General features: G+C 38.5%; 1 protein-coding gene across 2 annotated transcripts in view; it reads right to left on the bottom strand.

The window, feature by feature from the left end:
* Positions 1–861: 861 nt before the first annotated feature.
* Mkln1 (muskelin 1) overlaps positions 862–27,738 on the bottom strand; it is a 111,439-nt gene continuing 84,562 nt past the window's right edge. For both annotated transcript variants that reach the window (XM_021164743.1, XM_029478299.1), the window contains exons 13-18: positions 20,027–20,174; positions 18,936–19,050; positions 16,758–16,897; positions 11,752–11,854; positions 8,882–8,936; positions 862–1,223 (exon numbers count right to left, since the gene is read on the bottom strand). In XM_021164743.1, coding sequence (XP_021020402.1) covers positions 1,102–1,223; positions 8,882–8,936; positions 11,752–11,854; positions 16,758–16,897; positions 18,936–19,050; positions 20,027–20,174 — 683 coding nt within the window. In that variant the 3' untranslated portion in view covers positions 862–1,101. The remainder of the gene's footprint in view (positions 1,224–8,881; positions 8,937–11,751; positions 11,855–16,757; positions 16,898–18,935; positions 19,051–20,026; positions 20,175–27,738) is intronic.

Here is a 27,738-nt window from a genome sequence, read left to right as displayed (position 1 = left end):
TCATACTTTTCTGTTTAATGAAAAACTCTTGGTGTTACATAGTTTTCTTTTTATCCATTAAAAAAAGTCTGGCCCACATGCTTATTACTAAAATGCCTGTAAATTGTATGCCAAAAGACAACCACAAACTATTACTCTTCAAAATGGTAGGGTCACATATCAGAAAAATATGAAAGCACAGCTCTGGAACCTATTGTCCAGATAAAACTATGACAAAAAGGTCACTCAGAGGAGAGTGAGAGCGTGGGTTCTGCATAGCTCTACCAACAGTCATTTCCTTTAAAATCCCAACAGTGAGATCAGTAAAAATAGCGGGGAAGGACAGTACCTCTCCTGCTGGTCACCTGGAACACCCTTATTTCTGGGTAGGAGCCTGGGTTTCAGGTTTCTGTGATTCTATGACAATGGCTACTGTAATGTCCACTATAGAATTTCAATACAGAAATATCAATTTCTGATCAGGTGTCTGGGCCAATCTTGAGTTTTGCTTTTTGGTAGTATGGCAAAAAGTATAAATTCAAGCCCTCTAACTGCTCTATGTTTAATACAAGAAAAGTCAACAGCCACACATCACCTAAACACCCATCACCTGTGTCCCACAGAGCCACACAGAGCCAGTTAAGGACGAGGGAGTAAGTCAGAGTCAGCACCACAACAGCGGTGATGTGGGGAAAAGTGAAAGGGGAAGAGAAGAAAAGAGAAACAAAGGCGAAACACTCAGCAGCAAAACCCCAAATTCCTACAGCACCAAGTCTACCAGTAGTGATGTTCTCCTAACTCAAAATAAACTTCGAAAACTTGGAAGCCAGAAAAAAGGCTAATTTTCATTAATACTTATTAATTCTTAAAGGCTAAAGAAAAATATACATAATTAAATGGGAAGTATATCAATTTCACTTTATTAGCCTAATGCAGAAATAAGAGGAAAAGGGGATTGAGGTCAGGTATGAAGGAAGAGGGTTAAAACTTGTGATAATAAGGATCCTTCAAAACTCTGGTGCAGTCCTCAGTAACTGCAACGTCACCTCTGCCCACAGAACAGCCAACTCCGGTTCCTTCTCCATGTCTGAGCCCAGTAATTCTTCAATCCGACTCCCCAGTTTACAGTGTGATGAGGTCTACCAGGTTGCCTTTAGGAGGAGTCATGCTGTCAGGGAAGAAATTTACTAAGGTGTCAAAGAGCTGAGTTCTTTGAGCATAGGTGTGATCCACATCTGAAAAGCCTGTTGAAGAAAATAAAACAAATTTATTATTTCAAAAATTCAACACAGAACAAAAAAAGTTAGTGTGTACTGACTTAGATATTAGTCATGTACAATGGGAAAATCAAAATAAGCTTTAAAACTACAACACGTAGAGCAGTGGCTCTCATCCTTCCTCATGCTGTGACCCCCAACCATAACATTATTTTCATCGCTACTTCGTAACTGTAATTTTGCTATAGTTAGGAATAATAATGTAAATATCTGTGTTTTCTGTTGGTCTTAAGTGACCACTTGGCCCCACAAAGGGTCAGGACCCACAGGTTGAGAATCACTGACCTAGCCAGTGTGGACTAGGCACTATTAGCCTCCTTGGTGCTCAGCATCCATTTCCTCACTGATGCACATTTGTGAAGCCAGTTGACTTCACAGACTATCATGCAGAGTAAATGCAATTACATGAAAATACCTACAGAAAGACCGTTACTTAATTAAAACCGATTTCTCATCTCTCCTTTGCTAGACTATTCCTCTACTACTTCATTGAAGAAATTCCATTCCTCTATCTCTTTAGTGCTTCTGATCCATTAATGTTTTTGGTAGGGTAATAAAAATAAAACAAAATCACAATTAAGAGATCTTTAGAAAAGCAGGCTAAAATCAGAAAGATCTTTAGAGGCAGACGTGTTATCAGAAAACTGAGTGAAAGTATAGACAACCAAGAGAAAGAAATGTGTACACAGGGTACCTTAGCAAATGCCATTATTATGTTACTATGTAACAGGTTCCATACTAAGCATATTTAATGAGAATAATTAAGTACTTTATGCAAATAAATACCAGAGTACAGAAGGCATTTTTACAAGACAGTGTTTGTTAATACAAAGGATTCTTCCCTTTCTTTACATCCAGCAAACATTTACTTTCAAGTTCACAGCAACCAATATCCCATTTTGGTCAGTTTGATCTAAGTTGTTTCAGATTTCTAACACACAAATTAAATACTTAATTTTTTAATGTGCATTGGTGTTTTGCCTGCATGCTTGTGTGTGTGAAGATGTAAGATGCCCTGGAACTGGAGTTACAAACAGTTGTGAGCTGCCATGTGGGTGCTAGAGACTGAACCTGGGTCTTCTGGAAGAGTAACCAGTGTTCTTACCTGCTGAGCCATTTCTCCAGCCTTCAAATTAAATACTTAAGCGATAAATGATTTTCCCATTATACTGAATGGCTAGCTGGGACATGTTAGCCCGTTGTGCCATCAAAAAAAGAACCACCATGGCTGTGATGGTTCAGTGAAAATGCAAACTGGATTAATTCCACTCAACATTTTTAGATCCAATTTGTTTTAATCTTATAAAGAATAAAAACAGAACATAAGACTACCAAGGATACCAGTTTCCTGGAAGGAGATAAACAATGCCAAGAATGGTTCATTCCTTTGTTAAAATTATTATTGTTGTTTTAAGTTTGTGGGGGAAATGTTTCTTCCTTTGAGTGTAGCTTACCAAAGCCTACTGTCATATCACAGAAATGAATAGAAGTAAATACTGCAAAGTACTAACGAAGCTTATTGCAAAGGAAAGATTATAATCCTGTTTTTTATTATGCTTTTTCTGAATTTTCCAAATTGCTTTACTTTCAAAACATTTCAAGCACACAGAGGTTTCAAGCGTATAATGTGCACTCATTCAGACCCTTCACTTTGATAAGTCTGTTGTTAGTGTCTGGCCTGACACTGTGCCTACTGTGGATGTATTCATGCCTAACTCCTAACCTTTCTGTGGAAGCACCTGTGGATTCTATACAGTTTCCCTCCTGAATTCTTGAACTCATTTCAGCTAAGCATAGAATCTCCATTCATATGACCAACCATCCCCTCCTCTCCCACCCCGTCTCAGCCCTACACATATTCTTTTGTGGGGTTAGGGAATGAATAAAGGACACTGCCGTGTGCTACGTCTTTCACCCTAACTATATATTAAACTCAGAAAACTTAACATTGACCTTTTAATAATCTTTTTATTATTCCTTTGTCTCTAACCAAAGTTCTAATCCAAGGTCACATTCTACATTTGGCTTTGAAGTCTCCTGATCAGAATCAGATTTGCAGCTTCTCTGTTTTCTAAAGGCATGGATATTTCTGAAGCACATAGAAAAGTCATATAGTGTGTGTTAAATTTGGGTTAATGTTGTCTTGACTGTTGCATGATCAGATGCTGGCTGTGGAATACCAGAGTGACTCTGCACCCTTATCTGGGCATTATCTCAGAAAGCACATAGTTTTCAGTTTGGACCAGTATCAACAATATTAACCGTGATCATACAGTTAACTCAGCCAATGGCAAATTTCTCTGATCAACTTTTAGTTCAACCTCTGAAACTAACACTATGAACGGGGAGATTATTCAACACTGTATGAATACTGTGTTTCTCAGACTCCAGACCTATGCTTTAAGTACTCACTGATGGCTCTTACTGAAAAAGCAATTATTGAAGCCACTGGGACATTCTGACTGTGATTCTTCCTAACTGGCACTCTGTTTAACTTACTTGTTTGGTCAGTGTGTACCCCTCAGCTCTTCTCTTGCTCATTTTGATATTCACATCATCTCCTACTTGACCAGTAAGAAATAGACCCACCAATTTTTGATCATTTCTTCACTTTTCTATACAGTAAGATTTCAAGCTTACTCTTTTTAAAACGAATTTTTATTTAACTACTTTTTTTCATTTTATGTCTACTGGTGTTTTGCCAGCATGTATGCCTGTGTAAGAATGTCAGATCTTGGAGTTACAGACAGTTGTAAGCTGCTATATGGGTGCTGGGATTTGAACCCGGTTCCTCTGAAGTTCCTCTCCAACCCTCAATCTTATTCTTAACACTGCTCTGGAGTCAGTCTTTTTCCAAGGAGCTATGATTCTTTGTAGTAGCAAATTATTTGAGAAATCCAAAATCAGTCACACTAACTGCCTATGTACTACTGCTAGGCTTTTACATATAAACTACATTCTTAGAATCACTTAAGAAACGGAGTTGTTTAATAAGGTCTCTCAGATCATGGGTGAGGGGACTCTAAAGTCTGTCTACTTACTCATACTGCATTTACTGAGTGTGTAGGGCAATGTGTTATGCTCGTTTAGTCCTCAAAAGTATCTTTACTTTCATCACTATTTACCAATAAAAAACATCGAAACTTAACACTACCATCAGATGAACTGTTCAACTATGAAGGGTCCCTCAGTATCCATCCCTTTATAAGGACAAGAACAGATTTATGCTGTAGAGTATGTTCTTACACTTTTATACTACATAACAGAACCAGCACATTCAAAACCATATGCTTATATATGTAGATGGATAGAAAATCTTCATTATTTAAAGACTTCATATTTACAGTCAGCTTATCACTGACATTTATTTGTAATTGCACAGCCAAGCTTGTGCACTTATGTGACTGTTTATAGACATGCGTAGAGCAGCAGGATAGGCACATTTTTCAGCTTCTGTGATGTCTGATGGTGACCTCACCACTTAATGTGCTCGAGCTGCAGTTGGTGCTGTGTAGGTTTCTAAGCGTAGGAAGGTGGGATATGCCTTTCCTAGAGAGCAAGTTAGACAAGCTTCATCCTAGTCAGGGCGTTGGTCTTCCTGACCACGAGTTCAATGGTAATGAATACATAAGGTATACTAAACAAGGAGGCATTAAATAGAAATACCGAGAAATAAATGTATGCAATAGTCTGTTGCAGAGACTTGCAGAAGCCTAATTCTTGGACTTTTTCACAAGAGCAGCAACTTGCCTTCGCTAATTTATTGTACCCGTGGGTTATAAAACATAATTGCTTTGAATAATCAGAATCAAATATATCAACATGTCTCTTCACAAAGTAGTGCTAAGTAAAGACATAGAGCAGGACTTACACTTAATCTGTAGTCAGTATTTTCCTTATCAATATATGTAAAAGGTGCAGGTATAGAGGAATTTTAATCCAGCAACATGGCTGCTCTGCCAAGGGATCACATCCAAAGATATGATCCCGGCAGAATGCAAACATGCCCCAGACATGCCCTTGGATTACAGTATAATCTGGCTGAAATACAGACATGCCCTTAGTACACACCTCTAATCTTCAACAATGAAAGTAAGGCTAGTTTGTATAAGGAAGCAGCCATGTTTGAAAGTGACATCTAATTGAGGGGCAAAGTGACAAATCAGAAAAAGATTTGACAGAATGAGTCAGAGATAGGATACGCCCTACTCTCACGAGAACAGACAGGAAGAGGCTACTTTAGAGCAGAGAGAAAGAAAAAGGGTAGTGCAGTGTGTGGTGTCCAGGGTGGGGTGTGTGTGTGTGTGTGTGGCCGTTTTACTGGAATAGTTTTCGAGAGTCAGGTGACAGAGAACAAGCTAAAGACAGGTGAAGACAGAGTGAGCCGGAGAGTGAAAAGGAGCCAAAGATTAGAACAGATTGCCAGAGTTATAAGCATGAGGCCAGGCAGAGCAATTCAGTCAGAAGCCGAGAAAAGCAGACTGAATTAAGTCAGTTTGGAAGATTAGATTGTATGGAGGCTAGAGGCTTCCAGGCCTACACTTAGAGAGAGAACAGAGAAGGAAACACTCTGGGTTCAGCCCAAGCCATGTACTTGCACAGCTTGGTTTGACAGTTCTCATCTCACTTCATCTGAGGAAATAAAAGTGACATTTACAGGCAAGAACCCAGACACTCCCTGATACAAAGCCTGAGCCAGCATGAACACAGAGGAAGGCAGTACTGGCGCCAGGCTCTTGCTCCTCAGCACCATCGCTCTTATTTGTACCACCCTGTACCAGCCATGAGAAGACAGTGACTGCCTGAGAGAGGAGAGGCTCTACTAGGAACAAGCTATTTATACTTCAAGGAAAACAAACTGTTCTTGACAGAATATGTTCTCTGGCAGGGAACAGGGCAGAAAACAGGAGAAAGGAACTAAGCTACATGGTAAAAATATTTGCTGACACAATCCTAATCTATTTAATCACTGTCAAGAAATTCTTGCCTTAATGGCTAAACACTAGCCAAAGACAGTTTAGTGCTGCCCATCAATAAATAAGAGTTTTGCAATCTGTACATATCAGGGCATAAACTCTTTCAAACCAATGGCAGACTCACAATTACCCGGGTACCACTAAGTCTGCTTCAAAGGATAAAATTATGAGAGGCACGAGCTTTCTAGCAACGTTTATGCCTGGTTTCTCCTAGTTTTTCATCATGATGGGGCTGCAATGTTTTGTAGCCTAAAGACACACCCACTGCAATGATGTTTTATGGTGCTTGCTACATGGAGTCCTACATACTCTGGAGTTAGGGACTGCCAGTTTTCCATTTTCTTCTTTCAATTTCCTATCTTACCATAATGGTCTCACGCTCTTCTGGAGTTAGAAGTGAAGCCCAGCATTACCGTAATTGTTAGAGATGTCTCAATTACTTGCTACAGAAAAAGGTGGACAAAATCCCAAGAACACTGCTACTCTTTCCCATCCCAGGGAACAGCACCAGAATCCCATAGCGATGCTCTGTTTTATTCTGAAAATCATTTCTTTTTAGCCAAAAAACAAAGGACCAGCAATTTAAAAACTAAACTAATGCCATCCCGGAGTCATTTGATTCCAAATATGAGAGCAATATGTATATTGTGTACACTACCGTACAACTCTTGGGCAAATACTAACAGCACTGGCACCAACAGGGTTAGTGTGTACTCGCATATAATTATACATCACAATGGCAACTCCAGAGCTACCGTTTCTTATGTTTCAGAGAAAGAATCTTTACTTCTAGGCCAGTGTGGAACTAAAAAAGTGAAATGTGGTAAAGACTGGAGCTGCCTATCCTGAGTTGTCCTAATAAAAAATACCCTTGAAAACTCACCAGCATAAAGCTCTGGTTTCTGAAACTTCTACAGAATCACAAGACTTAATTGTATGAGAGCCTAGTTTAGCTGCTTTGTGTGTTTGTGTGTGTGTTAATTTAATTTTTAAATTAGCATACAAAATAAACAGGTTTCCTCTGGGTGTTCTCATATATTCCTAGCTTATCAGTCCTCTGGGACATCTTCTTGCCCTGTTCTCTGGCTGTACCCTTGAGCCCCCAGAATCTCCCTTCAATTCTTCTATTCCATGTGTTCTCTTACTCCCCACCTCCCTTCTTGAGGCCTCCTTTTTCTCCTCTCACTGCTCCTTTCTAGTTTTTTGGCATCTCCTCTATCAATCTACACATGGAATTTACAAGTTAGGATCTATGTATGACAAACGTAGCGCTTGTCTCTCCAAGTCTCAGTACCTCACTTAGTATACCATTTTCTGGTTCTACCTATTTTACTGCAAATTTCATTTTTCTTTATGGATGATTAAGAGTGCATGTGTGCATGCAACACACTTTCATTATCTATTCATCTGTTGACAGACTAAGGTAGTTGCATTAACAGAACAGAACAGAACAGAACAGAACAGAACAGAACAGAACAGAACAGAACAGCAATGAAAAAAGATGTGTAAGTATTTCTGGGGTGGGATAGAGTCCTTTGGATCCACATCCAGGAATGATGTAGCTTGATCATATCATACTTGTATTTTTAGCTTTTGAGAAACCACTACATTGGTTTCAGTAACTGCTGCACCAGTTTACATCCCCACCAATACTGAAAAGAGATCCTCTTTCCCTATATCCTTTGCCAGATTTTGGTGTCATGTTTCCTTGACAACAGCCATTGTGAAGAGTGCAGTGAAATGGAGCACCTCACTTGCACTTACTTCCCTGGTAGCTAACTATATCGAAAACTTAATTAAAACACTTACTGGCCATTTGCACTTCTTTTGAAAACTGTCTGTTCAGTTCATTAGTCCAGTTATTGGTTGGCATAATTAATTAACTAACTAACTTATTAGGTTTCTGTGTATGTGTACTGAAACTTTGCAGCTTTTTATATATTCTAGTTGCCTGAAGTATAGATGGTGAAGATTTTCAAAGATTCTATAAGCTGTTTATTATGATGATAATCGTTATCTGTGCAAAGGCTACTTGACTTCATGTAGTTAATTTTCAAACTCCTATGATCATTTCTTATACTATTGGGATTCTACAACTTTAGTTAATCATTCATTAATACCATTCAATCCCTAGCACCAAATTTTTTTCCAAGTAACTCACTAATAAATACTAAATAAGAGTACTTCTTAATGGAGACTACTTCCTGAGAAGTGTGAGGGGAAAAGTTTAAAGAGAACTTAAGGAATTAAATTATCAACAAATATCAATTTTCATTAAAAAGAAAAAAGACAGTTTTTTTGACTTTCAAAGCATTTCATTCCCCACTCCATTTATCAATTCCTGACATAATAAACTTCCCAAAGAACAAGAAGACATGAGCCCACCCGATCAAGGTCGATTTCAAAGCAGTGCTGCAGAGATTACTTTGTTTTGACCACACTTCTGTTGCCATTTGCCTGTACCAAGTGGCACATGAACTGCAAACTGCAAACAGGAGCTGGCGAACGGTGCCTGAGGGTAGGTACCCTTTAGCAGCTAGCAAACACTGCGTGCACTCGTGTGGATATATGTTTCACCTCATGGTCCGTGTAAGAGACCAAAATCCAACCAAATGTTAGTGCGAAAAGATAAACTGCAGGCATGCTTACCTAGAGCTGTGAAATCTGAGCCAGATTTGAAAAGAGCAGAGGCTAGGAGTTGAAACTGTTAAAAACAAAAACAAACAAACAAAAAATCCACGGTAAATTAGCCAGCTAGCACACTTAAGAGAAACAACTTCTGAGACTTTTCATTCATTATTAGCCTCTGTTTTTATGCATGCATTGTACAGATCTAACCACCAAATATTGGAAAACAAAAAACTAAGAACAAACAAAAGCCCTCACCACATTTAGATTAAAAAACCTGCTGTTTTTCTCTTCTTTATTTTCTATTTAAACAAAGTTTTCTTTCACTCACTGTGTTGCCCAGGCTAGTCTTGAACTCATATTCCTCCTAGCTCCATCAGCTTGGATGCCTTTAGATTTTCATATACTGTTTACACTCTAATATTTGTAAGGACCAATTGTCTTTTAGAATCCAAAATGTGACAAATATTTCAGACCTACCTTTCTTTTTAAAATTATTTTTTACTATTTATGCATATGAATGTTCTGGTTGTATGTCTATCTGGTGTCATGGAGGCGAGATGAGGATGCTGGATGCCCTGGAACTGGCATTACAGGTGGTTGTGAGCCACCACGTGGGTGCTTCAAACTGAACCCAGGTCCTCCGGAAGAGCAGCGCATGCTCTTCTACCTGTGGCTCGTGGCCTTCCCAGATCCAGTCTATATATTTTTGCTTGTAATATCTTTGTTTAGCTCTCACACTTCACCCAAAGATTTAGGAATTATCTTCATCTGACTTCTGAGAATTTATGTAGAATTATAATTTTGTTTGTTTCTTTTTTTTGATTTTTTTGAGACAGGGTTTCTCTGTGTAGCCCTGGCTGTCCTGGAACTCACTTTGTAGACCAGGCTGGCCTCCAACTCAGAAATCCGCCTGCCTCTGCCTCCCAAGTGCTGGGATTAAAGGTGTGCACCACCACACCCGGCTATAATTTTGTTTCTTAAATGATTAATAAAATTACTTATAGAGACATTGAGGCTGAAGTATTGTGCCAGGACAGTTTTCATTACAAACAAAACTATGTAACAATTGTAGAATTCTTTAAGATCTCATTTCTTCTAATGTGAGTTTTGGTAAATTACATGTTTTAAGGCGTCTGCCCAGTCCCTCAGTGTGCTACAACACTGTTCATTGCAACTCTTTGCTACTTTTTTCATAATTCTGAGGTTCTAGTGACTTCACTTTTTCATGTTATGTCGACAGTTTATGTTTTCTTCATGACTCTTAATAAGAGGTTATCCATTTTATTAGTTTGTCAAAGAACCACCACTATATTTATACTTTATTTTTTATAGTATGTTTTCTATTTCACTAATGTTCTATTTTATCTTGAGTTTTTCTTTTTCTTTTCTAACTCCTTTAAAATGAAAAGTAAACTTCACGGATTCCTTATGGCGAAGTTCCAGAGAAATGTGTTCTTTTAACAAACTGACAAAGTAAATTGATAATGTAATTTTAAACAATACCAAATTGTATTACAGACCTCATTCTAAGGTTTCTCAAATGTTTAATTGCCACCTAAACACCTCAAGATGGTTGTCCCATGGGTATTTCAAACTGGTCATATGCAAATCAGGCTCCCATCTCATTTCATTACAATGAAATTTGTAATTTGCTTACTTAATATGTTCTAGACTAGGATCTTGTTCTATTTACAAATATATTTCCTACACCAAGAATGCCTGGCATTGTGTAAGGAATCAACACAAGCTATTAAATGAATGAGAGTAATATTTTGGAAACATAACAGAAGAATTGTATAATTAGTACAGAATGTTGTATAGTAGTTGAAAACTTGCTTTTTCCCCACTCCTTTATTATAATGTCCTTTTGAAAATGGTAGGCTTGATTTTGGCAATTTTTTTCTCAAGCCTTTTCTAGAAAAAAAATACATCATTTTTATTATCATGTTAATTACATAATAGGTTTCATCATATTTCCATGCATGTATATGTAGATAGGTCCTTTCTTACTAGCTGACCCTGTTTCTTTCTCATGATTTTTGTTTGTTTTTTTGGTTTTGTTTTGTTTTTTTGTTTGTTTTTGGTTTTGGTGATTGTTTTTGAACTACTCCATTTTATTAGTTTAAAAAACAAAAAAACCAGGATTCTGAGATTTACAAAAGCATGGAATCAATACAATTTGTATAGTTTTTTGCAAGTTCATCAGCAATTCATATCCAATATTCTAGAGACTGAAGGAAACAAAGAGCCATGCTTTGACTTACAATGGCAGGCAACAGTTACTGCCCTAGCCCTAGGTATCATACAGTGATGCTTATGATAACAGCACATCTAATGAACACATAAAATACCTCTGGCCAATGAGAAGTTAAAAATGAGAAAATGTTTAAAACATAAGACATACAGGGAAAAAATAACTCAGATTTTTGGATTATAAAGTAGTTTAAAAGTTAAACCTGATTCTCCATACAAACAAGGGAAGTTGAAAGATCTTGAACATCAACAGAAAAGTGTGTATTTCATGATTATATATAATCCTTGGTGATTTATAAAAACTAGACTTTAAAAATTCCTCCATAAATACAGAACTAACATAATTTGAAATTTTATACCTAAAAATTAATTTTGAATGAATCAAATGTGCCTGTTCAATTCCTTTCTTTCCCCTCAGATAGACGGTGTAATGAGACACCTTGTCATTTCGGCTAGCCTTTAATTAGTGATCGATCCTCCTGCTCCAACCTTCCCAATGCTGGAGTGCAGCAGTTTAGCACTACAGCTGTTCACTTTTATTTTATCCAACTGAGCATCCTTAAGGGCAGTACATCATAGTTCTTCATTTCCTTTAAGCACTTACACAAGAAAAACATTTATCCATCTTTCTTTACCTCTTTTGTCTCTTCTGGGTCCGAATGATCCACAGTTATATAAAGATCATTCTGTAAATACTTCAGAGCACTAAGGGGATCCATTTGGGCCTTTTCTTCAAACCTAGAAAACACAAAAGAAGGGAAGCAATTACTTTCAGTTATAAGAAATGCCCTTAAGGTTTGAAGAAAGGTATACTGCTTAGAGATGATCTCTTCTGGATATCTAAAAACTTGGTTTTGAGCATCCAGAGTAAGAAATGCTCTGTGGCACAGACACCACTGGGCTGTCAGGAAGTCTGTGGCAGAGCTTCTTACCTTTCCCTATGGAATGTGTGAAGGCTGGCAAGATGCCTCAGTAGGCAGTCTTCACCACCTCAGTTACTGAGGGGACTTCACTCCTCAGAACTGATTTCCCTAAGTTGTCCTCTGATCTCCACACATATACTACAGTGTGCACACACATGTAAGTGTGCATATACTCACATAATAACAAGACCCCAATGTGTCACATCAAAACCACGTTGTTATAAACTAAACTTGCTTCCTTAGACTCACAGACTAGATATGTATCTAGGCTCTGAGGCCCTAGAGAAAACAAATTCAGAACAGCCTGCTGAACAGGAGGAGACAATGAGGCAAACAATAAAGTCGCTGGAGCTGCTCCAGCATCACACACACCTCTTCATCTGGCCTCATTATAGCAGAGAAGGAAGGGCCTTTATACCTGCTAAAATAGCTACTTTAACTGAGGTATCCTATGCATACCCCAATCCCCTGCAATGTGAAATAAACCTACATTTCACTTTCCATTCTACTAAGGTCAGTAGAGAACTCGGTTTCCTGAAAGTACATCTTCCCTTTTGCTTGTGGGCTCTGTTGTTGTTTCCACTTGAGGTTCTCATAATCAGTAAAGAGCGTTTCCAAAATTGGTTTCTGTAGTCTAGTACTGCATTTAGTCAATAATTATTCTCGACTGCTAAACATGATTTTAATACTATAAGAAGTCTTACTCCTTTCTACAAATTTAGAAGATGAATATTATATGAAAGCCAATTGGCTCACAAGATTCTTCATTTCCTCAAAAATCTATACTTTACCTAAATAGAACGAACAATTTTCCACAAGAAAAACAAAAAGTCATCCTAGTAGTACAGGGTAGGTGACCATATAATCAAAGGCTGTCTAATTGATATGTTATTTCTAGCAAAATGTGTTAGCCACATAATAGAGACAAGCTTCTATACGTAATATAGTAAACTCTTAAATTTACCAAAAGTTTAGCAGAAGGTCTACGGATTTTCAAATGTTTAAAGTGGATCTCCTATTATCTATCTGAATGTCCCTTGATACCTCTTTGTCTCATATCCATACAAAAACCTCCAAAAATTCTATTTGTAGAACCTTCGGTGTTCATGCAGAATCTTACTGTGCATCTTACTGTCTTTGGGTGGAACTTTTAAAAAATCACATTATTTTTTACTGAAAGTAACACCCTCAGCTCCCTTATAAGTAGAAACAACATCTTTGGATATATTTTGTTTTTATCCTATTCCTACTACCTAGCATAAACTTACTGTTAAGGCTCCATTTATAAGAGAGGAAACTTGAGGGCAGGAATTTTTTTTCTTCACTGATAAGTTCTGAGACCAAGCCCATGTTTGCCATACACAGGTGCTCAGTAAATATTTTAGAAATAAATGGTCTTATTAATGCTTCTAAAGACTATGTGGCTGACTGAGTTAACCATTCCACAAGTGAGAAGGTAGTCTCCAGAGAAGTCAAGATAGGTTATGTAATATACAAGAATAAATAAAAAATAATGTATATTATCTTAGGATGTAGCAGCAGTAGAATGCTTGTCTGGCATGGGTTCATTAAGCAGTGGGAAGGGAAGGGGGAAGGGGGAAGGGAAAAGGGAAAAGGGAAAAGGGAAAAGGGAAAAGGAGGGAAAAGGGAAAAGGGAAAAGAAGGGAAAAGGGAAAAGGGGAAAGGGAAAAAAGGGAAAAAAGGGAAGAGAGAGAGAGAGAGAGAGAGAGAGAGAGAGAGAGAGAGAAAGGAAAGAAAAGAAAGAAAGAAAGAAAGAAAGAAAGAAAGAAAGAAAGAAAGAAAGAAAGAAAGAAAGAGAGAAAGGAAGGAAGGAAAAGAAAGGAAAGGGAGGGAGGGAGGGAGGGAGAGAGGGAGGGAGGGAAGGAAGGAAGGAAGGAANAAGGAAGGAAGGAAGGAAGGAAGGAAGGAAGGAAGAAAGAAAGAAAGAAAGAAAGAAAGAAAGAAAGAAAGAAAGAAAGAAAGAAAGAAAGAAAAAGGGAAAGGGAAAGGGAAAGGGAAAGGGAAAGGGAAAGGAAGGAAAAGAAAGGAAAGAAAAAGAGGGAGGGAGGACGGGAAGGAAGGAGGGATATTTTAAGAAGACACAGTAAGTATGCATTCAAGGTCCTTTTCTAACAGTAGACACTAGCTACTGGAACAAATGCCAAAAGCAACCATCAGAGAGGACTGAGCTGGCACGTGCTGTGTTACTGTATATCCACTATTACTCTGAGTGCAGGCATGGTGGGCCTTTACTCTACATTCAGTCAAGACTTTAGTGGTTAAGTTCTGAGATGAGTCAGTGGTTCTTTCCCCCACAGGAGCAAATGGCTGGTCATAAACTTTTCTTTCAATTTCAGTTACTTTATGAATTGATCTGATACTCTTAAGGTTTGGTAGTCTTCTACCACACATTTAAAGGTTTAGAGGATCCAGGACTGGAGCAATGGCTCAGCAGTTAAAAGCACTGGCTGCTCTTCCAGAGGATCTGAGTTCAATTCCCAGCAACCATATAGACATGCATGCAGGCAAAGCACCAATTAATGTAAAATAAGAGTAAGTAAATCATTTAAAAGAGAAAAGAGAAAAAAAAGAAATAGCATGCCATTAAAAAAAGCTGGTGGGTGTGAGGGTGGGAAAGGGAGGAGAGAGGGGAGGGGGCTATGATTGGGATGTAAAGTGAGTAAATAATTAATCCATTTTCATTCTCTTTATGACTTGAGTACACATTCCTTCTTATAAACTATGATCCTACCTGCCCACCAAAAGTGTTCTATTTGAATAGTGGCGGTGCACACCTAGCACTTATCCTAGCACTTGGGCAGCAGAGGCAGGCAAATGTCTGTGAGCTCAAGGCCAGCCTGGTCTACAGAGTGAGTCCCAAGCCAGTAAGGGCCACACAGAGAAACCCTGTCTCAGGGGTGGGGAGTGAGGGGTGTTATAGTTGCTATTTTGCAATGCTAAGAAGCAAAGCTAAGGAGAGGAAAAGTATTCTATCACTGAGCTATATCCCTGATCCAGAATATCTTTAAAGAAGAAAAATACATGATAACAATTAAAATAATTTAGGCTGGCATGATTGTGTTAAACAAATGACCTATTATATATTTCTAGAAGAAATAAAAAGTAACTTTCTGGAGAATACTTTGATAACCCATCATTTACATCACTTTTTGGAATATAATTTATAATAATATTACAGAATTACCTAAGTGAGCTGATGTAATCCAAAGATTTTAATAAAAGGAGACTAGTCAATTGCATATAAAATAGAATGCCATACAGCATTATATGACTGGCACTTGTTAGCATATTAACACTGTTTATAGTATTTCACTCACTCAGTGACTCAAGAGAATAAGACTTCTAATTTTCAGTTAAATAAAGTCTATACATAATAAAAATGTAAAAGCTATAACTAAATATCAAATACTATTTGCAGGCAATCTAAAGGAAAGGCAGGGGAGTTAGCTCAATGGGTAAAGTACTTGGTGAGCAAGCACGGGGTCCTGAGTTCAGATCTCCAGAATCCATGTCAAATGTCTGGAAAGGCAGTGCATACTTGCTGGGAGGTGGAGACAGGGAGAATCTCTGCAGTCAGTCAAGCTGAATGGCTAACTCATCTCAGAGCTTAGCCCACAAAAGCCCTTGAAACAGAATTTAGTGTTTAAAGGACCACCATTTATCTAGTTTCTTTACTTGGAGTAATAGTAGTGGCGTAAAAATACAGAACACGCTGTCTCAGTCCTTTCTTATGGTTACTTTTGGCATTTGATCTGATAGCTAACGTCTAATATTGAAAAAGGACCTTGAATGCATATTTATTTTTGTCTTTTAAAAGTTTACTTATGGGCTGGAGAGATGGCTCAATAATTAAAAGCACTGACTGCTCTTCCAGAGATTCTGAGTTCAATTCCCAGCCACCACATAGAGAGTGGCTCATAACTGTCTGTAATAGGATCTGATGCCCTCTTCGGGTGTGTCTGAAGACAGCTACAGTGTACTCAATAAATAAATAAATAAAATCTTAAAAAATATTTACTTATTCTTTTTGCTAGTCTTGAACTCAGATAGCTGCTCCTCCTGACTTTGCTTGCTAAGTGCTGAGATTAAAGGCTTGAATCACTTCTCTGGGCTTCATCAGAAGTCTTCCATTCCTTGTCACACTGCCTGTAAGAGCCACACCTCCTCTCTAGATTCTACAGAAAACAAACTTGCTGCTTGTTTACCAGTTCAGCTGAGTGGCCTTATGAGTTATATAAGCCATTTAAAAATTCCCTCAGTTTTCTACTTTGTCTAACCAGTCACACAATTTCATAATTATTCCTCAATTGATGTGATTTTTTTTCTATTAACACTTACAAAATTTCACTTGCTTTTTAAAAAATTAACACCTGTACGTATCCTTACTTTGTATCTTCCTTTGAAAGAAGAAAGCAAAAGGGAAGAACAGACATTTGTAAACCCAGTGCATTTATAGCATTTGACTACCTGCATCCCACAGCTAGGCCAAACCAAGAGTAGCTAGCAATGCTAATTAAAGACTTTTAATTATAAAGAAATTCTTTTCAGACAGGGTCTCACATGTAGCTTTGGCTATACTGGAACTTACTATGTAGATCATGCAGGCCTTGAACTCAGAGAGCTCCGTCTGCCTCTGCCTGAGTGCTAGTATTAAAGGTGTAAGCTACCACACCCAGATTAGTAAATTCTATTTATACCTGTGTTTTCTTATGAGGTACTTGCAGTGCCTCAGTAAGTAGTCTTTTGAAGGTCTGCACAACTTCAGTGACCAGAAGTCATCTAGTCTCATCTTTGGAGAGCAAGATTTTCCTGGATTTCCACCAAATAAATAATGAACCTATAAAAAAACAAAAACAAAACAAAACAAAAACAACCACTCAAGGACAACAAACCGGAATTTAAAGAACACATACACACTCAAAAGACCATAATGAAATTTCTTTTACCAGGAGTACATAATAGTTAACTCTCTTTGCCTTATTCATTTAATAATCTTTAAAACTGATACATTCTTAGCAAAGGTTTCCCATGATTTTTTCCCATTTTCATTTTACTCTATTTTCCTAACCTATGTTTGTATTAAAGTCATACTATCATAATTACAACCATAATAGAATAACAAAACCAATGTAGGAATAAGCTAATCCAACATAGTTCTTAGAGAACTACAAATAAAAGGGCTATCCAGTTAATTAAGTGCTGACCAACCTAGAAAAGAGTATATTTAAAATAATTCTGACACAATATTTAATAAAATCATTGAAGATCAAGAGACCAGGAAACTTTACTATCTTACTTTGCTTTAACTTGAATGCCAACTAGTGGATGGTACTTAAAACTTTCAGAATATTATTCCATTGTTCGATTAGTATTAAACAAGAAATGTAAAACAATTCTAATAGTGATTTCACAGAGTAATTTTAATGTTATTCTAAACTTACATTAAATATTAAAACATTTCCCTGAAAAATGAAAACATTTGTATGTCAGCTTAGCATGTGCGAGATATTACAAAATAAATATTATTTCCAGCCCATTAAATGAAAATTCCTCATTAACCTCTACAGTTGGAAAACTCTATAGAGTAAGAGCTTGTATTCCTCCTCATGTTATTGTTTATCTGGTTCTAAGTTGTACTGCACAGATATTAAAAATTCATCTATAGTTGAAACACAAAAGTAAATTTCAAGATATCTGAGTTCAGTCACTAAATTACACATCAAATTTGAGTGAAAAATAGTTATAGAAACTACTCTGAACACTTAATGATACAAAAATTATTTTTATAGTGCTGGAAGATAGACGTTACTTATACCAGAAATAGATGGATGAAATGATTTCTTATATAATTGGAAAAGCTAATGGCTGCTCCTTTTCAAAATGCAAAAACTGTGTTTTATACTTGGCTATTGTAATGGTTGAAATTTGCTTGGCCCAGGGAATGGCACTATTAGGAGGTGTGGCCTTGTTGGAGTAGGTGTGTCTCTGTGGGTGTGGCCTTGAAGACCATCATTCTAGCTGCCTAGAACCCAGTCTTCTCCAATAGGCCTTCATATGAAGACATAGAACTCTCAGCTCTGCCTGCACCATGCCTGCCTGGATGCTGCCATGCTCCCTTCTGCCTTGATGATAATGGACTGAACCTCTGAACTTGTAAGCCAGACCCAATTAAATGTCCTTATAAGAGCTGCCTTGGTCATGGTGTCTGTTCATAGCAGTAAAATCTGAACTAAGACAGATATTTACAACATATAAACAAGGACACAGGTTATTTATCTGTTCAGTAGAGTGATAAAGAAGCCAGTGATTATTTCAAAATAGGGAAAATGTTATGGTGTAAACCTGTAATCTCAACATTTGGGAGGCTAAAGCAAAAGCAGCTTGAGTTTGAGACCAGCCTAGGCTACTTAGTGAGACCCTGTTCCAGAGTGGGGTAGAAAAATACAAATAACGTAAGATAAGAAGTGCCAAGAATTATGGACCGTAAAAACTGGGGCTAGTAGGATAGTGTTGCAATCCTAGCTATTTGAGAAGCTAAGGCAGGAGGATTCTAAGCTTTGCTTGGGCTACAGAGAGTTCAAGGCATCCTGGACAATTTAACCAGTTCAAAATAAAAAGTAAAAACACGGGAAACAGATATATAGGTACCGTGCTAGCTTAGCATGAGTGAGGCCCTAAATTCAATCCCTATTGTGTTGGGGGGGGGGTTGTTAAAAATAATATTAAATGCCTGCTATACATTCTATTAAATTCCTGCCTCTGTATTAAAACTTTTCATTCAAATGCACTTAAAGACACTCAGAAATAAGACCTATTCAGAGATGCTTTCAGACTGCATTTCACTGAAAATGTACAGATCAAAGTGGCCAACATACCTTGTGTAGTTCATCATAAACGAGTTGATGGGCAAACCTTGGACATGGTTCTTCCTCCTGAAGACTTTTACTCAGATTATCTTTTGTAGCTTGATCATTCTTATAGACACAAGACCTAGAAGACACTGCTTTTAAGACACTGTACTTCAGAGAATCACCAGCAGCCATACTGTCTATACAACTAAAACCAGTAAGTTAACTGCCAATGCCCAAATTATCAGCAGAAACAAATGTACACTTGTTCATGTCAAAGTGCAAAGGCAGTAACTCTCACGAAAGGACACACACTAGTTAGAACTAATTCTGATCCTTCAAGATAGCTTACTTTAGAACTATGTATCTAGTACTGGGAAACAGGAACTGTTCACACAAACAGACTGATGTGGTGGTCTACTGTGTACTCACAGTAGAAGACTCAAGCACTCTTGCTCTGAATGCAAACAACGTCTTTCTCAGAAAACAACAGCTTTCAGTTACCAAGCATTCTGCCACAGAAAGCAGAGCTGTTCTTGGAAGTCTCTGTTCTGTCTCACTGAGTACAAGTGCTGGGTCTTCTGCAACTGTTTCCCCAGCACAACATGTAGCATCTGCTCACCAGATGCTCTGGACAAGGTGTCACTTGGAAACGCTAAGTCAAACCTATTCCTTCATCAGCATAGGACGTGGAGATGTTTACAGAACATTAGCTTCAACTTTATCTAGCTAGTTGGTGGCAGAACCTAGACCAGAATAAAACTCTTTACACCTCCAGAAAAGGAAATGACCAGAGTAGAGTGGGCAGAGCAAAATTCCAGTCCTTTGATGCCGCTGTACACACAAGTACTGATTTTATTTACAATACTCATTTCTTTAAAGTATTAATATTTTAGGCCAGGTGGGCTAGCTCACACCTATAATCCCAGGTAGAAGCAAGAAAATTGTGAGTCTAAGGCCAGCTAGGGCTATATAATAAGTTTGTCTCAAAATATATAACAAAAATTTAGTACTCTTTCAGTATCACAAATTAGCACAAGCCTCCTACGCCTCTCATTTTAAAATAAACCAGCTTCATTATGTATCTCTGGGATTGCAGCACAGACAAGAGTCCTTACCAGCTATTCCGCACAATGTCATAAATCCAGAATGAATTTCTGACATTCTCTTCCCTCTTTTCTTTGTCTTTGCTAAGTCCGGATAAGACATGTATTTCATTCAGTTCTGGATCAATAGTTGCTCTCTGTGTGAATCCGGTCATTGGAACTAAAAATGAAAGGAATACTTTCATTTTAAGATGGCAATATTCACAATAAACAGCAGACTAGAACTAACTCATTATGTATCTTTAATTTGCGCTATATGCCCACTGTATTCATCTTTTAACACACCTCACAGTCATTTGAATTACACAATAGACACTCTTTACAGCCTCCCTCTTGCTCTAGAATATAATTGGCATAAAGGCAGAGGTTGCTTTGTTCACTTCTTGTTCTCAGTGTCAAAGGTAGAACATATACACAACACACACATACACAGAAAGCGGGAGGGGTGGAGGAGGAGGATGAGGAGGAGGAGGAGGAGGAGGAGGGAGGGAGGAAGCACACAAGTGAGTTTGTACACAAGAGTAAGCACCAGAACAAGAGTGAAACTGATTTTAAAGATGGAAAGGTAACCTACAGAATGGGGACAAAGATGCACAAGTCATAGACCTAAAAGGCCGAGGGTAAATAACTGACAACTCAGTCTTAGTTTTCTAACAGAATATACAGAAGTGGTCAATAGGCACAGTAAATGCTACTCAACATCATTGTCCTTAAGAAATACAAATCCAAGCCTGGTGTGGTGGTGCATGCCTTTAATCCCAGCACTTGGGAGGCAGAGGCCAGCCTGGTCTACAAAGTTACAAAGTGAGTTCCAGGACAGCCAGGGCTACACAGAGAAACCCTGTATTGAAAAGCCAAAAAAAAAAAAAAAGAAAAGAAAAGAAAAGAAAAGAAAAGAAAAGAAAAGAAAAGAAAAGGAGATACAAATCCAAACCATGATACAGCATCATTTTATGCAGGCAAGGTGATATACACCCCTATAATCCTCGCACTCAGGAAGCTAAGGCAGAATTTAAGATTAAGAATTTGATTACATATATTGTGAGTTTACTGATCTCTTCTTGAGACAGCTAGAGTCCTCTAGTGTCTACTCATGTTGATCTATGAGGAGGTAATGTTCTTCAGAGAATGAGCAATATATTCTTTTGGATTGTATAAAGCAGAGGATTCAGAGGCCAAACCTGGACTGGGTCCCACACTAATGGGTTTATGGGAAATAGAAGAGAGTGAAGCCTAGGCAACAAGGACCACAGCCCTATACAAGGACTGTACTGGGGATAAACAAAGGCAGTTGCTGAAAGAGAAGAGAAGAAATGAACTAGTGAGCTCAGAGGCCAGTACACTTCTGCTTTCACCTCAGGAGATCCTGCTGTGGCAATCTGAATGAGAATGGCCCCACAGCCTCTTGTGTTTGAATCCTTTATTTCAGTTGGGGAAACTCTCTGCTGTGGGTTGGGGTGCAGGGTGGCCTTTGAGGTTTCAAAAGCCCACACCATTCCTAGTGCCGCTCTGTCTTTGCCTCCCATTTGTGGATGAGGTTGTAAGCTCTCAGCTACTCTTCCAGTGCCATGTTTAGTTGCTTGCTGCCATGTTCCCTGTCATGACAGCCATGGGGTCTAATCCTCTGGAAATGTGAGCCCCAAATTAAACTCCTTGTGCTATAAGTTGCCTTGATCATTGTGTTTTGCCAAGGCAATAGAACAGTAACTAAAACACTTGCATTGCATAATGCTGCTCTTTGGATTCTGACAAAGAATGGGCTACTGCTAAGTGCTTCTATAATGATAGGCTAAGAATAATCATTCAAGGTAATTTGAAGATAGAGCCTTTGGGTCACTTAAACTGAGGGTTTTTTTTTTTGTTTGTTTGTTTGTTTTTTGTTTTGGTTTGGTTTGGTTTTTCGAGACAGGGTTTCTTTGTATAGCCCTGGCTGTCCTGGAACTCACTCTATAGACTAGGCTGGCCTCGAACTCAGAAATCTGCCTGCCTCTGCCTCCCGAGTGCTGGGACTAAAGGTGTGCGCCACTTAAACTGAGTTCTTAAACCCTACTTGCCTCTCTGTCTTAGGGGTTCACTGCTGTGAACAGACAACATGACCAAGGCAACTCTGGGACTAGCTTATAGGTTCAGAGGTTCAGTCCGTTATCATCAAGGTGATATGGCAGTATCCAGGCAGACATGGCACTGGAGGAGCTGACAGTCTTACATCTTCTTCCAAAAGAAGGCAGACTGGCTTCCAGGCAGCTAGGAAGATATCAAAGACAAGCCCCACAGTGACAAACATCCTCCAATAAGACCACACCTCCTAATAGTGCCACGTCCTGGGCCAAGCATATTCAAACCACCACACTCTCATTTTTACTTCTCTTAGGTTGAATTTGGATAAATAAATTAGCAGACTGTATTAGTTTACTACTTTGGTAATAATATTTTGTACTGTAACATCCTATATTGTTTGAATATTGTTTTATTAATTACATGTACCACTTTTATAATAATAAAAAACTAAAAACTGGACTGAATAAAAACAGCATATCAAAACTCCAAAAGATCCAAAGGACAAAAAAAGCAAAAGAACCTTTCACCGTAACATACCATAACTACTAGTCTGGCCATGTATAGTATTATTCCCAAAAGAAAACAAGGCTATCTTCTCACTTTAGTAGTTTTTAATATATGGCAGAGATGCTGAGCAAAGGGGTAGGGTTGTACAACATGGGAGATTTAAAATACATGTGATTTTAAATGCTTTTCAATTCAGCTGCTTTTAATAAGCTTGACCAAATGCCAGAAATTTAACCAGTCTTTACAAACTGACCCACAGAAAGAAATGAGTCAGGCAGATCAGTACATTAAATCACAAGTTAATGCCACATACATTCTGAATGCATGCTTGTTTGAGACCACAAGTTAACCATGCATACACAGCTGGGTGTGGTGGTGCACACCTTTGATCCCAGCACTCGGGAGGTAGAGGCAGGCAGATTTCTGAGTTCGAGGCCAGCCTGGTCTACAAAGTGAGTTCCAGGACAGCCAGGGCTACACAGAAAAACCCTGTCTCAAAAAACAAACAAACAAAAAACCAAAAAACAACCATGCATACATGCTGAACACATCTGTCTGAGATCACAAGTTAATGTGGAACATATTCTGAACGCATGCTTGTCTGAGACCACAAATGAATCCTGCACACATACAGAATATATGCTTGTCTGACACCTCAATTTAACCATGAACACAGTCTGAGTTCATCCTTGCCTGAGAGCATAAGTTAACCATGCGCACACTAACTGTGGTCATTCTTCACGTTTCCTACTTTTTGTAGGAAAAAGGTACAAGTAAGGGGGGAAGGAAGAAGCCGTGACAGCCTCACTATTTGTTTCTTTCCCTTCCTTCGTTTGACCACATGATAAGCAGTGATGCCACAAGTTTTACTTAGAAGAAAACCTTAGAAAGGGGACAAAGAAACTAATATTTTTGAAGTCCTTTCAATTTCTGAGGGAATTTGTCATTACATTAATTAATAAATTAACCTCATCTCTATTTTGCTTCCAAAGTACATATTCATTAATTTCTATAGCTAAGACATCGACAAAGAACAACTGGAGAACTTCCAAAGAAACATGAAACAACAACAGTTCTCCATGGATTATTTGGTAGAATACTTTTAAACCCAAGACACAGGAAAACCCAAGTATTTAGTTAACTCATACCAGCTCCAGGGATGTCTTAGCACACTGACTAAACCATGGTGCTATGTTCACATCTCTGCAGAGTTCCTGGCTTGCCTCTCTCTTCTTAAAGTTGCCAGCTGTAGCTCTAAGTGTCACACACTTTCATAGAGCATCCAAGAGATGGGGAGCACTCCCTTAGCACCTCTCTATTGTCGTGAGAAAGGATGCTTTCTAAATGCCTTTTAACACTCTGCTATGTGTGACTAGCTAGACCTGAGTCACACACAAGAGGTAAAATGAAAGGATAACGACTGGCTTGAATTAGCTGTGATTTCTCCCGAGACTGGGTAACTGTCATTAAACAAAATTATGGTCTAGATTTTAAAAAAAGGGGTGGGGGAGACAGTGGCTCCTCGGTAGGCAACAACAGTGTTGTCATCTTCTTTTAAAGAAAAATGTGCATTTTCTTTTATGTATATACATGTTTTGTACACATGTATGTTTGTACATATGGCATGTATCCAATCTCTAGCACTGCACAGATTAGGTGTTATGGTGCGTGCATGTAATGTCAAGGCAAAAGTTCAAGCTACATAGCCAGCCAGAGGCCAGTCAGGGATGCATGAGACCCCTGCCTCAAAAATGATACAAGAAAAATTATTCCAACCAGTATTTCATAGTAAGAATAACAAGAAGTCATTAGAGTCTCTGTACTGCCTGACTTGGTCTTAAAAGCTGGCATAAGAGGGTCAAAACCAAAGCAACTTCTTACATGTTTTTGTTTTCTTCAATGTCAATAGCATAATAATACATTCCTATGGACAATTTTAAAGTATGGCTTTGTTTTAAGGTTTTCAGGAAAATAAACTTGTATGAGAGGAAAGAGAGTAATATCTGATACAGTGGCAGAGAAAAATGACATTTTCAGCTCAGCTGGCCCAATCCTCTCATTTTCAGATGACTTATTTATTAGGTCCAGAGATGTTACACAAGGTGCTAATGTTGAGGACTCAGACCGAGTCTTTTGATATAATTTACTGTACCAAACACATTAATCTGCTGTAAGAGAACACAACTGAATAAAAAAGGGCAAGTATGAAAGTCAGAGGAGACAGGACTTAGAGACCAAAGCAAGGAACTGGCAAGCTTCCACAGTAGCAGGACGAAAGCTCCTTCCTAGGACCTCTTTCCACCAATGCTTGATTGCGTATCTGCAACATGCACATTCCTGACCTCACCCAAGCAGAGGCAGCACTCTACCACAGCCTACAGCTAACTCTAAAGCTGTGTGTCTCACAAACCACCTACGCATAACTCACAACTGCTGCTAAATACAGAGGTTCCATGTAAGAAGTATAGCAAAAGGCTTGTGTTCAGTGTTACAACAAAGGCAATTTAGAAATAAATCCAACTTTTAGCATATTGAAGTTTGGGGTTAAACACGATGCTAATAATGCTTTAAAAAATATCCCTTCTTTCTAAGTACAACCATCCACCAATTTAAATTATAATTTTCTTCTATGGGAAATGCAAAAGTGTTATATACAAGTTAGAAAACAAGTGTTGAGTCAAGTTAGAAAACAAAAAGAGCTGAAGGTGTTTTAGATCCTGATGCTGAATCCAAGAGAATACATTTAAATAATTAAATAAAGAACACTGGTTGAAGATCTTATAGTATTTGACACACAGAAAACATTAATAAAGAGAAGCTATTTTGCTATATCACCTCTAACTGGGATCTCAATAGTTAAAAAGCTTGTTCTATGATTTCAAACAATACAATGTAAAACTCACATTGTAAATGCAGTTTTAATCAAAGCACCCACATGAATGAAGCACAAACATGTAATTATATATTAAGTCCATCTCAAATTACAGTAATTAACTGAAATACAAAAGCTTCAGAAAAACAGCTAATAAACACTCCATTGGCTTAGAACATCACAAATCCTCTACATAATAGGTAAAAGTGCTATTTTCTAGGAACACTGGATAATGTGGGAATTTAAAGAGTGCTCTACCTCATTACTAAAGATTTTTTTCTTGCATAGTAGTGCTCTAATGAGATAAAATAAAATTTAAGTGTATACTAGTTAAAGTGAAGTAAGAATAATTCTATGCATACACAATACAACATGCCATTCTTCCCGATGGGGCTTTCTGAACTAACTTTGTACACTGTATTTTAACATGAGATTTAGGGTATGTAAGAGTGTAGCAGAGGATGGCCTAGTCGGCCATCAATGGGAGGAGAGGCCCTTGGTATTGTGAAGATCATATGCCCCAGTACAGAGGAATGCCAGGGCCAGGAAGCAGGAGTGGGTGGGCTGGGGAGCAGGGCAGGGGGAGGGTATACGGGGCTTTGGGGGGATAGCATTTGAAATGTAAATGAAGAAAATATCTAATTAAAAAAAAAAGAGTCTGAATGCTTTTAAAGAAATTCTGAATAAAATGTGTCCCTCCTCAGTTTTCCAAAGCTTCTGGAATGCAGAGTCAAGGCTGCCCCTTGACTGCGTTAGCCATTAAGGATAGAACCATAAGCTTCAATTCCTATCCTGTCTTGAAGAGTTGGGAAAGAATTTCAAGAGACCAAAATTTACAAGGTAAGATCTGAGGAGTGAGCAAAATTAGAGTTTGGAAGTAAGACAGAAAACCAGGGGACGGCGTGGCAGAAAGGTCAGAGGCAAGAGCAATGGCATGACTAAAGGCACTAGTCAGTGCTAATGGAGTTAGCAGTGCAGGAAGAAGAGAGCGGCAAGGAGAGGGCTGCAGAGCTGAGCCATAGCCCCTCATGCAGTCAGGCTGTCTAAAACAAAAGGTTCCTCTAATCTGAATTAGCTCTAATCAGAAAGTCAGATCAGCTTACTTCTTTATCTTCTCCATTCACAAAAAGAGCTGTATGAAGACAGAGCCCATATTCATAACTCTAGTCCTACTGTCTAGCTTGTTGGTTGGCACCTGTAAGTGGCCAGAAACCGTTTATATATTAAATGTTCAGCCCATGGCTCTGCCCTTCATAAGTAACGCAGCAGAGAATGGCAGGGAAGAGCTGAGGCACATGACGTGGGGAGAAGACGACTAGCTACAGAAGGCAAATGGGTGATACAGCCCAAACTCGTAGAGTAAGGTGTCAATGGGCAGAAGCTGGCTGCAGCACTGAGATGACCCGTTGGTGACTGGATGAACCAATGTTACTGACAGTAGTGATGGCATCACTGGAGAAAACAAAGATACCCAACAAGACCAGCCAAACTAGAGGATTAGATCACCTCAGCTAACACAGAGGCTGTGCACAAGGCCGCCTTTTTCTTCAGCTATCACCCAGGTAATTTACAAGTGCAGATGCACACCCTAAGACATCAGGTAAGGTTATCTAAGAACGGAAATAGAGCCCTGAAAGCTCAAACTGGAGTTCTCAATCCCTGCCAGGTACTACAATTCTTTAAGAAAGTAAAAAAAAAAGGGGGGGGGCAAAAAGGGAAGGCATAAGAAAGGGAGCAGGAAAGAAGGGAAAAAAAAGGAAAGGGGGAAGAGAGGGAAGGAGCAGGTTCAGATGGGGGCAGACCAAAACCAACCAACCAAACACACGCATACACAAAACAAAGCAAAACAAAGCAAAGCAAATGGCTCTGTCCTTCATAAGTAACGCAGCAGAGAATGTCTGGGAAGCCCCAAAACCAAACAGAGAAGTAAAAAATTAATTTCAGTTTAACTCTGTTAGGTCAATTGAGCCCGTGTGTTCTTCAATTCCAAGCATAACTCTTCAAGTTTTAGGTGGGCACATTTACCAGCTAGTTCAAACCAGATGTTCAACTCAGAAAAGTTCTCAGTAAAACACTGAACACACAATAAATATTCTAGTTTGGAACTTTTTGAGTAATGAAATTCTTAGGATCATTGTAAAAATCAGCCACTTTGAAAATGCATACTTAACAGAGATATCCTCAGAAGAAATCCGACCTAGACCCAGAAATGAAAGCTTACAATGACTTATTCAGGAGGAAGAAAGATCAGTGTTTGGTGGTTCTTATTCTCTCCTCCTCATCTCCA

This window comes from Mus caroli, chromosome 6 (assembly GCF_900094665.2).
Source record: "Mus caroli chromosome 6, CAROLI_EIJ_v1.1, whole genome shotgun sequence".
NCBI lineage: Eukaryota > Metazoa > Chordata > Mammalia > Rodentia > Muridae > Mus > Mus caroli.
The sequence above is the reverse complement of the archived record's forward strand: the minus strand, read 5'-3'. Positions and strand labels throughout refer to the sequence as shown.